Here is an 18,279-nt window from a genome sequence, read left to right on the forward strand (position 1 = left end):
TGGCCGCTACGTTGGCACTGACATCTGAACAGCTGGAATGGTATGAGATGGCAGGTGAGGCCATTCCTTATGTCACCCTTGCAATTGGCACTACTCACCAGGCAAAAGATTTGGGACCGATGTGTCGGAACTTGATGTCCCTTAGTGACTGGTCTGACACCCAATTACCGACAGTGCAGTTCTCCTCATCTGGTCAGGCATACAGAATTTTGTCCCCGACATATGATCGAGTCCTCCTTGAGCATAGACAGATTGAACGCTTTCATGGTAGAGAGAAGATGGATCACCCCGACTCGGCCCCTATGCTAGATTCTCTCCCTGAGAACCTGTGGTCAGTGGGATCAGCAGATGTGGGTTTTTGTCAGCAGGTTGATCCCATAAACTTTGAACTGTCAGATTACACCCCTATTTGGCAGATGCAGTATCCACACAAACCTGAAGCTGAGGAAGGTTTGGCAGATACCATTGATGGCCTTATGTATTCAGGGGTGTTGGAACATTCGTGTTCTAGTTGGAATACACCCATCTTACCTGTTCCTAAACAAGACACGGGCAAATATCGGATGGCCCATGACTTAAGGCGCATCAATGGTATTGTGCGAACACCCACAGTTCCAGTACCAAACCCATATACTGCCATGACTGCTTTAATCCCTAACCACAAGTGGTTCTCTTGCATAGATTTAGCGAATGCTTTCTTTTGCTTGCCACTGGCAAAATCATTAAGAGATGTGTTTTCGTTCACGTATAGAGGGAGAAAGTTGCGGTATACTAGGCATCCGCAGGGCTTTATCTTATCTCCAGGGATTTTCAATCAGGTGTTGAAAGAACAGCTGGGGGGGCTAGCACTGCCAGGTGGGGTAGTTCTGATCCAGTATGTAGATGACATCCTATTAGCAGCACCTGATCATACTTCCTGTTTGGAGGCCACCTGTCTCCTGCTAGTGCAGCTGTTCAAGGCAGGCTTTAAAGTCTCTCGCTCAAAGCTGCAATGCTGCAGACAGGTGGTCACCTTTTTAGGTAGAATGGTCTCAGCGAAAGGCACAGGGATTTCCCCTGCACATCGAACAGCGATACTACATCATCCAAAACCAAAGACAGTTAAGGAGATGCTTTCGTTTTTGGGTTTGTCAGGTTATAGTAGGCAGTTTATCCCATCATATGGTGAGTTGACACATCCACTGCGAACTTTGGTGAATGAGCAGGGGATGAGGAATCTGGGAGCTACACTTGATTGGACTGCACAGGCTGAGATGAGTTTTATTCTATTGAAGCAAGCTCTTACAACAGCTATAGATTTGGCGATTCCAAATTATAAACTACCTTTCTTTTTGGATGTTTCTGAAAAAGCACACACAATTGATGGTGTTCTTTTTCAGAAAAAAGGGGGTGGAAGTTGAGTGCTCATGTATGTGAGTATCACACTAGACCCGACGGAAGACAGACACCCACCATGTACGAGACATGCAGCGGGAGTAGCAAAGATTCTACAAAAGGTGGCACACATAGTAATGGGACATGGCCTGACGGTATTAACAACACATAGTATTGTAGCATTTGTGAGCTCGACAGCATTTACAATGACTTCGCTAAGGCAGACGAGACTAGAAAAGATCCTGAATGCTCCAAATGTTACGTTTACCCATGAAGGCATTAACATGGCAGACAATATGGGAGAGGGAGAACCACACTGTTGTGAGAAGAGGGTAGTAAAGGATATTAAAATAAGACCTGACTTACAGGCTACACCCTTAAGAGAACCAGATGAAACCTTGTTTACAGATGGGTGTTGTTACAGACACCCCACAGATGGATTGAAAGCTGCCTATGCGGTGGTACGAAAAACTACAGGAGGATTTGAAGAAATCATTACAGGGACAGTGAGAGGAAAGGAGTCAGCACAACTCGCAGAACTACAGGGAATGATAGCAGCATTAGAATGGGCAGAAGGGAAGGAGGTCAATATATATACAGACTCGGCATATGTGGTAGGGACAATACAGGTTGAGCTTAAGTCAATGGATTAGAAGTGGGTTTTTAACAGCAGCAATGACCCCAATTAAACACAAGAAGGACGTTAGGAAACTGGCTGAGGCACTCCTGAAACCAAGGGCATTAGCAGTTCTTAAATGTAAAGGACATGATAGAACAGATACGATGGTGGCTTGGGGAAATCAGGAAGCGGACATGGCCGCTAAAAGGGCAGCAGGATACGGCCCTCAGTTTATTATGATACAGGCAGACAGAACAGCACATGACTTATTACCACCGTGTAGGGTAGAAGTAATAATACAGGAACAAGCAAAGGCATCACCTCAGGAAAGGATGGTATGGGAGGAAAGGGGGGCAACCGAGGATCAAGGACTATGGAGATCGATAGACGGGAGGCCAGTTTTACCATCTGGACTCATGAAACCCCTCCTCGAGGAGGCGCATGGGCTAACACACTGTGGAAAGAAGCAGATGATATTCCTGCCGGCGATGGTGGAAAACCATATTAGAGAGTGTGAGGTATGTATAACTTTCAATGTCAAGGCGACTGTAAAGCCACATGAAGGACAGTTCCCGTTACCTAAGTTACCAGGGCAGGAAATCGTACTTGATTATACGGACATGATTGAGAGGGTAAGTGGCTATCGATACCTCTTAGTAGCCGCAGATGTGTTCACAGGGTGGCCGGAGGCAATCCCTGCCAAAAGAGAAGATGCAAGGACGGTAAGTAAATTCCTGATCAACCAGTATATTCCGAGACACGGATTTCCTAGAAAAATTCGGTCTGATAATGGAAGTCATTTTAAGAATAACGATCTACAGGAGGTAGAAGCAATGTTGGGATTGAAACATGCCTTTGGAACGGTGTACCATCTACAATCCCAAGGGAAAGTGGAGAGGATGAACCAAACAATAAAAGGTAAGATCGGGAAAGTACAGGCACGGACCAAACTAAATTGGGTGGATGCGTTGCCCCTGGCATTAATGTCAATAAGGAGTTCGGTAAGTTCTGTGACAGGATTTACTCCATATGAACTACAAACGGGGCACCAGTTTCCGGGAGCTGGAATTCAGACTACGAAGAATGAGGTAAGTTCAATGGGATGCAAGCTTTATTATGATAAACTAACGGCTCTGGTGTCAGATTTTTCACAACAGGTCACAAGTTCCAACAGAGAAGGGGAAACACCGATACCTTCAGTCGCGGAGTGGGTTCTGCTAAAGGTCATCAAAAGAAAGTGGTCGGAGCCCAGGTGGACAGGACCCTACAGAGTGGTGGAGAGGACGTCCCACGCAGTTCGACTATAGGGAAAAGGCGAGATGTGGTATCATTGGAGTCAGTGAACAGCAACGGACCCACCAACACGGACACTGGAACAGATTCGAACGGAGATGACTGGGACTCTGTGAAGAAACCACGGACTAAGAACACTCAACAGTCCACACGTCCCTTTTTAAAGAGACTATTGGACTACGGTGACTGTATATCAGTGGTTGACGGTATAATCAATTTATTGGCATCAAAACAATGAAGGGAGCTGGGATGAATACTATGTGGGGACTATGGGTACTGGTGTTCCGAACCCTTGAAGGGGCTGGGGAAGAAAACCACTGTACGAAGTGTTTGTGGTCAGCTTGGGAGGCCCATAACGAACCGAAACAGTACTTTGCGATTTGGACTGACGTTCCTGAACACTGTGTTGGGGCCCCCACTGGACTGAAGTGTGTTCATAATGGCCAAGTTTGTGAGGTTAAGTTTAACAAGGGGTCAGAGATGCCAGTCCTTGCAAAAACTCCTGAGGTCTTGGTCCCATAAGTTAACTGGTGGTTGGTCTCAGTTTCCTGAGACCAAAAGGGGGACTGTTGGAATCTAGGGGTTAAAACATTATGAAAGAAATTATTAATTAATAAGTTTATATGTACTGCATGAGTCAGGGAAAAAGAGGAATGTGATTAAGTGGCAATCACAGCATGGAGCAAAGTTGGCTGAGCAAAATTGTCTGCTCCCAAATACAGGGAGAGGAAATGCATAAAACGATTTAGGAGGAACGCTCAAACTGAAGGAGGTGGGGAGTAGCACAGGAGACACAGGCCAGACCAGAACAAAGAATGGCCTGCAAGAAACAAAGGGAATGGAAAACCAGTCTAGGAGGAAGATTAAGGCAGGAGGAGGTGTTAAAGAGAACAGCAGAAATTGGCCAGACAGGGACAGAATGGTGATTAGAAATATCTGGGGATGAATTAATTTCTGATCCAATCAACAGGATAGTCTGGCTTGGAGGATTAAGATGGGAGTGCTACACCCCAGATATCTGCAAAACAGGAGATGACTTGTGATAACCCTTATGCAAAAAGATCTAGCAAAGCAAGACAACTTTTGTTCTGTATGATAATGAAATCTAGCGAAGGAAGCCAACTTTTGTCTGTATGATAAGGTTGATCTATATAAACTGAGCCAACTGGACAATAGGGGTCAGTCTTGGGGAATAGCTCACTGTGCAGGTGACCTATGAACTAACGACTGACCCAGAGCTCTGTTAAGTTTTATTCTTGTGCTGTGTAATAAACTGACTGTTGAACCGAATACCTTCTCCTATCACTTCATTCAAAGAACACGCTGGACTCAGACCACACATAGACTAAATTAAGAGTAAGGTAAAGCCAGAGTCCGACATGACGCATGGGGTATTCTGAGAGAATTTAAATTTAAATTTTATGGAGTGTCTTGGTTATCACTAACGTGTGTGAAAATACTCAGACATTGCTATAGCCTCTCTGAATAGCTTGTCACAGATTTTAACGAGCCTTCTGAACCATGAGTTCCTCTCTCAAAGGGAATCAGATTCTGACTCTGTTCTCAGACATCTCCATTTCCAGACCAAGTTTGTGAATGACAAATTTCTGAAGCTCCAGGAGGTCATAAAAGTTGGGATTTGCTCTACCCAAGCACCTTCATCTTCTCCATAACAAACCAAAGCTCCATCCAAAACTTTAGACCTAATCTTGGAAGGCTGAACTGACCTTATTGAAAACTAGCAGCTGAAAGAGAAGCCATGAACTAATGGAAGCCAAGAAGGCAATTTGTGGGGGACAAGGAAAGCACTAAATATTAAAGAATTTATTTGAAAATAATTACATTCCTTAAAAACTGCAGATCAATGCTCCCAACAATTTCAACAGCATCAATCTTACAATTAATTCCCTCTACTTCTATCTGCTAATGGCCATCGTACTCTCCAAAATGTATGACAAGTATGGCATGGTTTTGCTGGTACAGTGCTAGCGATTGGGACTGGGGTTTAAACCCTGTGCTGTCTGTGAAGAGTTTGTACATTCTCCCCGTATCTGTGTGGGTATCCTCCAGATGTTCCAGTTTGCTCTCACCCTTCAAAATGCTCTGGGGATGGTTATATGGTTATAAGTTTGTAGGTCAATTATGTGTAATTGGGCGGCATGGGCTCATGGCCGAAAGGACCTGTTACTGTGCTGTATGTCTTAAATTTAAAATGTAAAAAATTTTAAATTAAAAAAATGCTACACTGTGGTGGCCCAGAATTGCAGAGATCAGGCCGGCACATCGTGCGGCAGCAGACACGGACAGAGATCACTAAAGCGACTCCCAGGACAATGAACCGGCGAGGGTAGAAGCTGGGGCAGCATCAGACCAACAGCCCTAAAATGGCATTGCTCAAGCTGCCCAGCTAACTCAGCAGAAACAGGCTGGGGAAGAAGGGCATTCGTATGCATGGATGTTCCCACCCGCTATTGTTATTCATATGGATGACTCAGTCAATCAGCAAAAAACTACTTGAACAGTATAAAAGCTGCCTTTCCAGCCCGAATAAAGAGAGCTTAACCTGCCACACTATGTGTCTGTGTTTCTTTGAGGCGGTTGACTACAACACTTAAAAAGGAAGTCTCGCTATTCTTTGGCTTGGCTTCGCGGACGAAGATTTATGGAGGGGGTAAAAGTCCACGTCAGCTGCAGGCTCGTTTGTGGCTGACAAGTCCGATGCGGGACAGGCAGACACGGTTGCAGCGGCTGCAGGGGAAAATTGGTTGGTTGGGGTTGGGTGTTGGGTTTTTCCTCCTTTATCTTTTGTCAGTGAGGTGGGCTCTGCGGTCTTCTTCAAAGGAGGTTGCTGCCCGCCGAACTGTGAGGCACCAAGATGCACGGTTTGAGGAGATATCAGCCCACTGGTGGTGGTCAATGTGGCAGGCACCAAGAGATTTCTTTAGGCAGTCCTTGTACCTTTTCTTTGGTGCACCTCTGTCACGGTGGCCAGTGGAGAGCTCGCCATACAACACGATCTTGGAAAGGCGATGGTCCTCCATTCTGGAGACGTGACCCACCCAGCGCAGCTGGATCTTCAGCAGCGTGGACTCGATGCTGTCGACCCCCGCCATCTCGAGTACTTCGACGTTAGGGATGTAAGCGCTCCAATGGATGTTGAGGATGGAGGTCTCGCTATTAACATTAAGCAAATTCACCATGCTTTAGGCTGAAAGCTATTGTGAGAGTGAAAAGGCTGGAAATGTTAAGATTCTATTGAAATGTCCTGATGGTTTTCCCTTGATTAAACCTCTAAAGTTTTTTTTTTAAAGAGCTTATATATTTTCACAGAGGACTTGGATCCCAGAGGAGCCTCAATATCATCACCAGTCCTTGCGTGGGAATCCTGCATCTTTCTGGGTTGATGCCCTTGGTTTCAACTTGGTCCCAAAACTGACCAGTTGGGATGCTTCAACACAAAACCCTAATCCAGTGAAACCACACATTCAAGCAATGTATGTTAAAGTTACTTCTGTACTTCAAAGCTGCTTTGAGTATTCAAACATGAATTCTAATGAAGGAGGTCAGATACTAAGTAATCTGGGGTCTAAGTAATGAAAGCATACCTCACAGCAGGGAGATATATCAATTAGTTTTGATTTCCTTTTAAAGTTAAGGCTTGTTGAGCATTGCCGAAATGGTTTAAGGTTGAAATGACAAGGCTGATACAGCTGATTTAAATAAGACATGATTAAACCCAGATTGAAAAGAAAAAAAAAATGTCAGATGGTATAACTCTTGTGAGAGATGGGAAAATTGACCTAAAATTATGAACATGGAAGAAACTAAAGTTCATCAGTAAAATGGCTGAAACCAGTTCAAACAGGATAAGTTTGGGGCTTAGGATGCAGGAAAGCAGAGTCAGCACGATTAACATAAGAAGCTTCTAGTCTTTGTGACAAGACCATAGGACTAAGATAAGGAATGGTAAGGTACAATAGAATGTAGGAAGTTGAGGTAGTCTGGATCAGATAAGGGTCTCCTAGCCCTGGACAGAAGTACCAAGTCATACATTTCTAATTAGCTAACCATACACAGATTTATACATATGAAATTAGCCAACCCTAGATAGAATGAGTCAACTCTGCATATCAAGAGACTGTAGCCCAGAGAATCAGGAAGGTGTGAATAAGGACAATGACATGAAGGGACACCGACAGGATACCCCCCCCCTGGTCCTCCAAGTGTACTGAAACTGCACGTAGGCAGGAAGAATTACCTATGCCAAACCCATCCAGGGGGCAGAAGAATGTAAGGGGGAGGGCATTCTGATACTGAAATTGACTGTATAAAAGTTGGGTGAGCCCCAGTATGTGTGTGTATTCCCAGGGTAAGGGGAAGCACCCAACTTTGCATTGTTGTAGTAATAAATGTTCTTTGTTCTCAATTTTTGTCTCGAGCAATTTCTTTAAAGGTACTTTAATTCCTAACACACTGAAATAAAAAACAGAAAATAGTGGAAAATCAGGTCGCATATGTGTAGAAACAAATACAATTAACATTTCATATTGACAGTGTTTCACCATGCATAATTAAACCTGGACACTATTCATTTAGCCAGAAGAGAAAAAAAATTGGATTTTACCAAGGATAATCAATGGCATCACAAACTTTTACTGCAAGTCTCAAAGTGCAAAATCGACCAATTCATTCTTTGACAGATATATTTTCTGGAGACATGGATGTCACGATGCTACTGGTGACTCAGTACAGGTTGATGAATTTTACATACATTCAGATGATACATTCAATCATCTTTTAAATTCATGATTAGAAAAACTGAATTTTCCAACACAGATGGAGGCCGATTGACCATCATGCTCTGTTAGAGCTCTGAAAGAGCTGACTGATTTACTTGCAGTCTCGGTATTTTCCCCATAACCTGTAAATTAATCTTTCTCAAGCCTCTAAAAAATTCCTTTGTGATATAATTCTACAAATGTTTTAGTCAGTGCAGTTCCGATATAAGCAACCCTTTGCACAAAAAAAGTCCTTTAGTTAATGTTACAATAATTTAAAAAGTACATTTTTTGGTTATCAACTCACTAGCCAGAGGAAAACATAATAGGTTTCATTCTCTGGTCCAAGGTGAACCATTCCAACTTCTCTGTTCTCTCCATTTAATCACAAGTCACAGATGAATGCTGTATTGTGTTTTGAACATAACTATGGAAAGTATGAATGACACCATAGAAGTGCTGATAAGATTAACAAAGATGTTGCTAGGTTACAGGGTCATCTTATCTAAATCAGTGTTATTTTCTTTGCAAAACAAGAAAAATTGAGGGGATATTTAATTGATTATTTTACAGCAAAGTTGTGATTACACAAGGGTGCAGCGGAGATTCACCAGGAATATTCAGCAACAAGGAGAGACTGGATGGGCTGGGTTTGTTTTTCATGGAGCAAAAAAGGCTGGAGAAGGGAGGGGCTTAAATAAAGTGTACAACATTATGAGGAGCATAAATAGTGAGAAGCTTGTGAGATAGTGAAAAAAATTACCACACCCTGATAACATTCGAAGATTTGTGACTACGTATCCCTCTGCTCCTCCACCCACACCTTACAAGAGTACAGTTTAGTTCTACTCTCAGCCCCAAGCCCAAAGTCTTCCATCTGTTGCATTTAGAGGCCTTTTAAGAAAAATGCTTGAAGTTATAGTGCAACATAAAGCGATCGGTCCAGAACTTCCCTCTCTATAATCCCACAAAACAAATTTCTTCACAAGTAACAGCACCCACATTTACTTGCCATCTAGAATCACACATAGTGCTGAAGAATAAGAAATCTAAATATGCTTTTTCTCTCTCTTTGTAATGCAGATTATTGAAGCTAGTAATACCACCCTTCTGCCAGCCTGGATGAAATTAGGAACTGGGAGTAAAGCCTGGGGCTTCATGGTTGTTTCCACTTTACGTGAGATCCACCAAATGCACAGATGAGCTAATGTGGGGCTGTTTAATTCAAAACTCAAAAAGGAGAAAAAGCCATACTTTATAAAAAATAAGTGCAACATAAACCCTTGCACACAGAAAAATCTGAAGCATGAGAAGTGGGTTCCAAAGTGCAACCACAGTTCAACAAATGCATGTCATTATTAAATTTGAGCTTACATACAAAAGAAGGCTGCAGAGTCAAGGGAAGCAATTCTCCTGTCTCTGCTTGGATATCCTGACAACCAGCTGAAGCAGCTCTTATTTTTGCATAATACATAACAGTTTGGCTTAACGATCAACAACTTTTGATGAGGCTGTTCTGGTAATCATCTCTGAAAGGACTAACAAACAGTTGGCCACAATACCGCATTACTCCAGATTTAAACTCTGGCCACCAACATCCAGCTCATGTGGTTTAGTGAATTTGGAGCAGTTCATTTTAGAGCGAGATATGATTTTGTTTTTCCATAAGTTAGCAACTTTAGATGAAAGTTGTAGCTTGTTACAACCAGAAATAAGCCTCCCTGAAACTTATGAATCCTGCTCCCCACTCTCTTCCCCCAAACTCCTCAAGCCATTTAAGCCATGCTTCCCTTACTTAAATTAGAAAATAATAAGTTGGGAAAGTGGGTGCTCGCAATAGAAAGAGCTGGGATTCCTGGTATTGTATTCCTTGTCTCCTGCTGTGATTCCAGCAACAGTCCAGGGGAACAGTCCAACAGGAGGTCTAAGTTACATTTTCCCTCTGAGCATTGCAGGATATCAAAGAAGCTTCTTTCCACAGCCCATGAAAATGCTGAATGACCAAAGGAACTATTCACACTAACCATATGAGACTCCTGTATTCTTTTTATTTATTTGTATATGTGAATACTTAATCCTGCATATGTATTGTTTGTCTTTATGTATGTAATGTCTGCATGTTTTGCACTGAGGACCGGAAAATGCTGTTCCGTCAGGTTGTACTTGTTCAATCAGGTGACTGGACTTGAAGAAATATTATAAATGCATAATGCTAAGGAACAAGTTGAATTGAAATTTCATAAAAAGGAGGAGATATTATCTTTTAACCTTAATCTTGGCAGGCCAAAAAAAATTGAAGAACATGAGTTAATTGAGAGATGGAGGCAGGCAAAATAATGGAGAAAGGCAAGATTTGGCATGGGGTTTCAATTAGTTTCTTTCAGAGCTGTTTTCCAGCAGTTAGTGTTGGACATACTCCCTCCAGAGCAAGTACAGTGTTGGGGAGGACATTTGACAGAACAGAGAGAGTAGTAATGATTATTAAGAAGCTGCAGAACTCAAAACATTGCAACCTGCTGGCTCTGTGTGGATTACATCAGAAAATATTACCCAAGTAATGATTGGCAACAACTGTGGATGCTGCAGTCAAAATAACAACAAAAAAATGGGTAAGGGGATTGATATTGAAACTCTCGGCTGGATCTTCCAACACTAACCGATTAGAAATTGAGGAGAGCAATGGTGGGAAGTGGGACAATATTAAGAGCAACTTCTACTGGCAACTTCCCACCAGGATGCTTTGCCTCCTTCACCATCACCTGTCTCCCAATCCCACCTGTGCTGGTCATGTCATAACTCTCCTTTCCTTAACTACCAACTCTAACTGCAAGCTACATATAGGGCTCCTTGGCCCCTTCCACAATGTTCCAACAGCTAAGGGTCTTCCAAGAGGAGTGGAGCAGTAAACCCTTGGGATTGGACGAGGGTCTACTGCTACACTCCCTTTAGTCTGTGTGATAGGTAAGGCCTTAACAGTAGTCTGCATTTGTGAAGAAAGAAAGTAATTTAAGTTTCTGCAAATCAGTAACTCCCTGGATCCTCTTTAAGAACTGCACCAATGAATAGATGCACATTCTCCTGTTCAAAAACCACAAAATGGCAGCAAGGAGGGGGCTACTGGTATCCCGCCAGAAATCTGTCCTGCTCTTCAACAGTGCCGCAGCCCAGGAAAAAGAAGGTTACAGCAGGTGAAAGCTCCATACTGAGAATCACAATGTTTCCCTCTGCATCACCACAACCCCCCTCCACCTCCACTTCCCCACCACCATGATATTTACTGGCAATATTTCTACTTACACATACTTTTTGAGAGACTCGGAACACAAAACAGCACACCTTGTTTACAATAAAAGCTACAGTGATGTGAGCAAATATAATTCAGTGAACAAGTGTGAGCAGCTGAAATAAAACAAATGCAATCACCTCGAGAAAAAAAAAACATCTTGAGGACAAAAGTTATCACTGACTTTGCACAAGATGACAATCTGTGACTGAGTTCAAAATCAGAAATGGTGAAGCATTTCACCATATTTCCAATGCTATTTTTGGGTCTTTACAATAGAATGTACTTACAACCACATCTCACAGGTCCTCTGCATTCTTCGACTCGTATAACACACTTTTTTTCATTGCCTGGACATCCTTTCGTCAGCAAGACCTCTCTCACTCCAATACCTTGCCATAAAGAAGCCAATATTAATATTGTTAGATAAAGGTTTCATCACCCTCTTTTAATGCTGGCCAGCTGAATCATGGCCTGGCATAAGGGCACCAATGCCTTTGAGTGAAAAATCACTCAGCCCAGTACATCACAGGCAAAACTTTCCCCACCATCAAGAAAATCTACATGGAACATTGCTGTTGGAGAGGAGCATCAATCATTAGTGATCTACACCACTCAGGACATGCTTTATTCTTGCTGCTGCCATCAGGAAGGAGGTATAGGTGCTATATAACACGTACCACCAAGTTCAGGAATAGCTGTTATCACTCAACCATCAGACACCTGAACAACAGACACATTCAGAGACTCATTTAAGGATGTGTATTTTGCTCATTATTTATTACTGTATAATTATACTTCTGTATTTGCGCAGTTAGTTTACATTTCTTTTGTTCTTTGAGTGCAGTTTATAGTTACCGGTAATTATAAATTCTGCCTGGCAAGACAGTAAAAGAATCTTAGGGTTGTATGTAATGTCTTTCTTTGGCTTGGCTTCACAGATGAAGATTTATGGAGGGGTATGTTCACGTCTGCTGCAGGCTCGTTGGTGACTGACAAGTCCGATGCGGGACAGGCAGGTATGGTTGCACCGGTTGCAAGGGAAAATTGGTGGGTTGGGGTTGGGTGTTGGCTTTTTCCTCCTTTGTCTTTTGTCAGTGAGGTGGGCTCTGCGGTCTTCTTCAAAGGAGGTTGCAGCCCTCCGAACTGTGAGACGCCAAGATGCACGGTTGGATGTACTCTGACAATGAATGTACAATTGATACATTGCCGTTCAGTGAGTGCTGCTTACATTCAATAAATATATTAGGATAGAAACTCTGTCCTCTTTGCTGGAAAATGATGCAAGAGAAGTGGTAACGGGGAACAAATAAATATCAGATCAACTGAATACATGTTTTGAGTCAGTCTTAACTACGGAGGATAACAGTGACGAGACAGAAATTTGAGCACCTGGGGGAAGATGTGTGCTGAGTGGTATTACTAAGGAGAAGGTGCTTAGAAAGCTGGATGGACTGAAATAAGATAAGTCACCTGGACTGGATAGACCACAACCCAGGAGAGATCAAGAAAGATGTGATGCTGAGGAGGAGTCATGTGATGTAGTAGTGGCCGGTAGGAGAATACCAGCCCTCTCCAGAAACGAAAGAAAAAGGTAAAGAAAAAGCAAAGCCCCAGACACACAAACCACAACAAATAAAAAATAAAGGTGTGGAGGAAATGGCACCAAAGAAAGAAAAGCCAAAAACAACGGGAAGAAAAGAAGGAAAGATGCCGGAAGAGAAAGGTGAAGGCCTTACCTGTACAAAGAAGCAGGGACCCGCCGTGGAAAGAGGAGCCCTCTCCCTGAGGTCAGTGGAAACCCTGCAGGGTCGCGACCCACTGAACACAGGACTACAAAGATGGCTCACGGAGCCAAACAGAGGTGCGCAACTGAGCATGCACGAGGAATCGCGCAAGCGCGATGCGCATGACAAAGACAACACCGACGGGAGGGGGGCCAGCTGTGGAGTCGAACTCCACAGTTTGAACAGCTGAGAAAGACCCAACAGCAGGGCTCCCAGCGGGAAGATATAGAAAATAACGGGAACGGGAGGGAGGAGAATGAAAAAAGGAAATCAGAGACACAGCAGATGACCAGCCCAGAAGAAGAGGACCAACATCAAGGCATCATAAAAAAAATACCCAGCAAACTGAGATAAACAGCCCAACAAGAAAGTTAGAAGAGACACAGATACAAGGAAGAGAGATAGAGAACACAGGTCCTGGAGTAGACACAGGGGAAGGGGAGGGAGAACATCAAGCTCTGCACAGAGAAATAGAAGATAAAGGGAATGGACTGTACATCGATAAAAAAATTTTTGAAGAATAAATGGAAGCAGTAAAAGAATGGCTGACACGAGAATTTAATGAAATAAAAAGAAGAATAAAGGGTACAGAAGAAAAAGTGAGTAGATTAGAGATGGTCATGACAGAAATAGGGAAAAGAGTAGACAAGGTGGAAGAACGAGAAATAGCTATAGAAATGGAAGATGACTTAAAAAGGAAATTGGAAGAATCTGATAAAAAAGTTAAAGAAACACAGGAGTTGTTAGCTCAGAAGATGGATATAATGGAAGACTATAATAGGATAAACAATATAAAGATAGTGGGCCTTAAGGAAGATGAAGAAGGCAAAGATATGATAGAATTTATTTTAAAAATGGATCCCCAGGGTCCTAGGAATGCCAGAAATACAGGAAGGAATGGAAATAGAAATGGCACACAGAACATTAGCCCCAAAACCACAACCACGACAAAAACCAAGATCCATTCTAGTAAAATTCCTGAGATATATGACAAGAGAAAATATATTGGAGAAGGCAATGAAAAAATGGGAGAAGACAAAGTGCCAATGGAATACAAATGTCAAAAAAAAAATTTCTACCCAGACATAAGTTTTGAGCTCCTGAAGAAGAAGAAAGAGTTTAACGCAGCAAAATCGATCCTATGGAAGAAAGGCTATAAATTTATGTGAAGATATCCAGCGGTGCTTAAAATAGTTATCCCGGGGTAGCAAAGCAGACTGTTCTCGGATCTGGAGAAAGCACAACTATTTGCAGAACGCCTGCAAAACAGACAGAGAGATGAAGAGATGTAACAAGAACAAGAATGACGACAAACTTCATATAAATAAGAAAAATAATGTATAAGTAAGAACTAAGAAGGGGAAGAAAGGGAAGAAAGGAAGTAAGGGGGGAATTAAGAGGGTGAGCTTTGTTATTTGTGAAGATGAAAGTCTTTTCTGGAGGGGGCTGGGTGGGAGAGAATAACAGTCACTACGAAATCAGTGGACGCTTGCGAGCAGGTTTGCAATCCAAATGGAGAGGGGAGTTGTGGTTGCCCGGCAAGGGACAAGGGGCAACTCAGAGAGGTGGGGGACATTTGGGGTTAAAGGAAATTTAGATGTGGGAATAGTGGAAATATTTTATGTTTTAGAAGTGCTGTTTTACAGTATGTTCAAAAAAAGAAAACAGAAATGGATAAGGAGGAAAGGTGGTGATGAGGAAGCGGAGATGAGAGGTAAACAAAGTATGAAACGGCCATGTTGAACTATATGACTATAAATATTAATGGAATACATAACCAAATCAAAAAGAAGAGGCTGTTAAATTTACTGAAGAAAGAAACAATTGATATAGCATTCGTGCAGGAAAAACATCTAACTGAAGTGGAACACAAGAAATTAAGGAGAGACTGGGTAGGGCACATAACGGCAGCATCATATAATTCAAAAGCCAGAGGACTAGCTATATTAATGAATAAAAATGTACCAATCAAAATAGAGGAGGAAATAATAGATCCAGCAGGGAGGTATGTAATGATAAAGTGTCAGATATATTCAGAATTTTGGAATTTGCTCAATGTATATGCACCTAATCAAGAGGATCAAAAATTTATGCAAGATATCTTTTTAAAGATTGCAGATATGCAGGGGAATATACTGATAGGAGGGGACTTTAACCTTAATTTGGACTCAAACATGAATAAAACTGGAAAAAAGACTCGCAGAAAGAACAAAGTAACCAAATTTATGGTTAAATACATGCAGGAAATGCAACTTTTGGATATATGGAGGAGACAACACCCAAAGGAGAAGGAATACTCATATTATTCGAGTAGACATAAAACATATTCAAGGATAGACCTGTTCCTGTTGTCAGCCCACATCCAAGGGAGAGTTAGAAAAACGGAATATAAAGCTAGATTGTTATCGGATCACTCACCCCTGTTATTAGCAATAGAGCTGGAGAACATCCCATCAAGAACGTATAGATGGAGATAAAACTCCATGCTACTTAAAAGACAGGATTTTAGAGAATTCATTGAGCGACAAATTAAAATGTACTTTGAAATAAATACAGAATCAGCGAAAGATAAATTTATACTATGGGATGCAATGAAAGCATTCATCAAAGGGCAGATAATAAGTTATGTAACTAAGATGAAGAAGGACTACAATCGGGAAATAGAACTGCTAGAAAGGGAAATAGCAAGTATAGAAAAAGAATTAGCAACAAGGGAAGATACAACAAAAAGAAGAGAATTGGCAGACAAAAAAATAAAATATGAAACACTACAAACATTCAAGGTGGAGAAGAACATAATGAAGACAAAACAGAAGTATTATGAGCTAGGAGAAAAAAACGCACAAAATACTAGCTTGGCAGCTTAAGACAGAACAAACTAAAAGAACGGTATTGGCATCAAGGAAAAAGGACAAACAAATTACATATAACCCAACGGAGATCAATGAAATCATCAAGGAATTCTACGAGCAACTATATCGAACTGAGAACGAAGGGAAAGAATACAAAATAGATGAGTTTCTAGCTAAAATTTAACTACCAAAATTGTAAGAAAAGGAGCAAAATAAATTAATAAAATCATTTGAAATAGAGGAAATACAGGATTTATTTAAAAAAACTACCGAACAATAAAATGCCGGGAGAGGACGGACTCCCATTAGAATTCTAAAAAACATTTAAAGAGTTATTAATTCCTCTACTCCTGGAAGTAATGAACCAGATTGAAGAAATACAAAACATGCCAGATTCATGCAAAACAGCAATAATTACAGTAATACCAAAGATGGGGAAAGATCCACTAACACCAGCATCGTATAGACCAATATCTCTACTTAACACAGATTATAAGATAATAGCTAAACTATTAGCAAACAGATTGGCCGACTGTGTACCAAAAATAGTAAAACTAGATCAAACTGGATTTATTAAGAAAAGACAAACAACTGACAATATCTGTAAGTTCATTAACTTAATCCATGCAGTACAAGGAAATAAGACGCCAACAGTGCCAGTTGCCTTAGATGCAGAGAAAGCTTTTGACAGAGTAGAATGGAATTATTTATTCAAAGTAATACAGAGGTTCAACCTACCAGAGAAATATATTAATTGGATTAAAGCATTATATAAGGGACCATTGGTGAAGGTGACAGTAAATGGATATATATCAAACCAATTTAAATTAAGCAGGTCAACTAGGCAGGGATGTCCACTATCTCCCTCACTGTTCGCATTAGCTATAGAACCACTGGCAGAACTGATAAGAACAGAAAATAAAATAAGAGGGATAAAAATAAAAGAGAAAGAATATAAAATAAGTCTATTTGCAGATGACGTCATAGTATACTTAACTGAACCAGAAATATCAATAAAAGAATTACATGAGAAATTGAAGGAATATGGAGAAGTATTGGGGTACAAGATCAACGCAAATAAAATTGAAGCGATGCCATGAATAATGCAGATTTCACAAAGTTTAAGAAAGAATCACCATTTAGATGGCAAACACAAGCAATCCGATTCCTAGATATACAACTAGATAATAATCTCGGCCATCTATACAAACTAAATTATCAGCCATTAATGAAGAAATTACAAGATGACTTAGAACATTGGAAAGATTTACCACTAATGCTGATAGGAAGGGTAAATTGCATTAAAATGAATATCTTCCCAAGGATACCTATTCCAATCGTTACCAATTCACCTAACAGAGAAATTCTTCAAGGATCTAAAGAAAATAATAAGGAAATTCTTATGGAATGGGGGGAAACCGAGGATAGCGCTAGATAAATTAACAGAATGGTACAAACAAGGGGGCTTACAGCTACCAAATTTTAAGAATTATTATAGAGCAGCACAATTAAGATACCTGTCAGATTTTTATCAAACAAGGGAAAAACCAGATTAGAGCTAGATAAAATAGGGGAGAAGATACCTGAACATATACTATATAAGTGGGATGAAAAGATGGTGCAACATAGGAATTCACCAGTACTGCACCATCTGCTCAACATTTGGAAGAAGATTCACGTAGAAAGGAATAAAACAAATTATCAACTACCAAAATTAATATTGATGCAAAATCAACTAATCCCTTTCACAATAGATAACCTTTCCTTTAGAGAATGGGAGAGAAAAGGGATCAAAAGAATAGAAAACTGTTTTTTGGAAAATAAATTATTATAAATTATTACTTGAAGGACAAATTGGGAAGCAGTCTGAGGTTACGAGAAGGAAGCAATTTTGAATGTGATTACAGACACAATGATAATTAAAAGATTTATAACAAACATGTACATCAAACTGCAAGAGAAAGAGAACGAGGAAACAAGCTGTAAACCCAAACAAAAATGGGAACAAGATCTAAACATAAAGATAAAGAATGAAGCATGGGAAAAGCTATGCTCCGGAACTATGAGAAATACAATAAACACGATCTTACGCATGATACAATATAATTGGTTACACAGGCTATACACCATGCCCCAAAAGTTAAATAAATAGGACCCAACAGTATCAGACAGATGTTTTCGCAGTAAGAAGGAAACAGGAAGAACAATTTGGGCATGTGAGGAAGTGGAAAAGTTTTGGGAAGATGTAAACCAGGTATTAAATAAAATCAGAAAAAGCAACATACCAAAAAAT

At 41.0% G+C, this 18,279-nt stretch overlaps 1 protein-coding gene across 3 annotated transcripts in view; it reads right to left on the bottom strand.

The window, feature by feature from the left end:
* Positions 1–18,279, bottom strand: part of LOC138737005 (uncharacterized) — a 268,455-nt gene that overhangs the window by 215,968 nt on the left and 34,208 nt on the right. For 2 of the 3 annotated variants that reach the window (XR_011340709.1, XM_069887355.1), the window contains exon 3: positions 11,638–11,739. The exons of the other annotated variant lie outside the window; for it this stretch is intronic. Coding sequence is in view for 1 of the 2 variants with exons in the window: in XM_069887355.1 (XP_069743456.1) it covers positions 11,638–11,739 (102 nt within the window). In the remaining variant the exon portion in view is untranslated. The remainder of the gene's footprint in view (positions 1–11,637; positions 11,740–18,279) is intronic. 3 annotated transcript variants of the gene reach the window in all.

This window comes from Narcine bancroftii, chromosome 6, assembly GCF_036971445.1.
Source record: "Narcine bancroftii isolate sNarBan1 chromosome 6, sNarBan1.hap1, whole genome shotgun sequence".
In the NCBI taxonomy this organism is placed as follows: Eukaryota; Metazoa; Chordata; class Chondrichthyes; order Torpediniformes; family Narcinidae; genus Narcine; species Narcine bancroftii.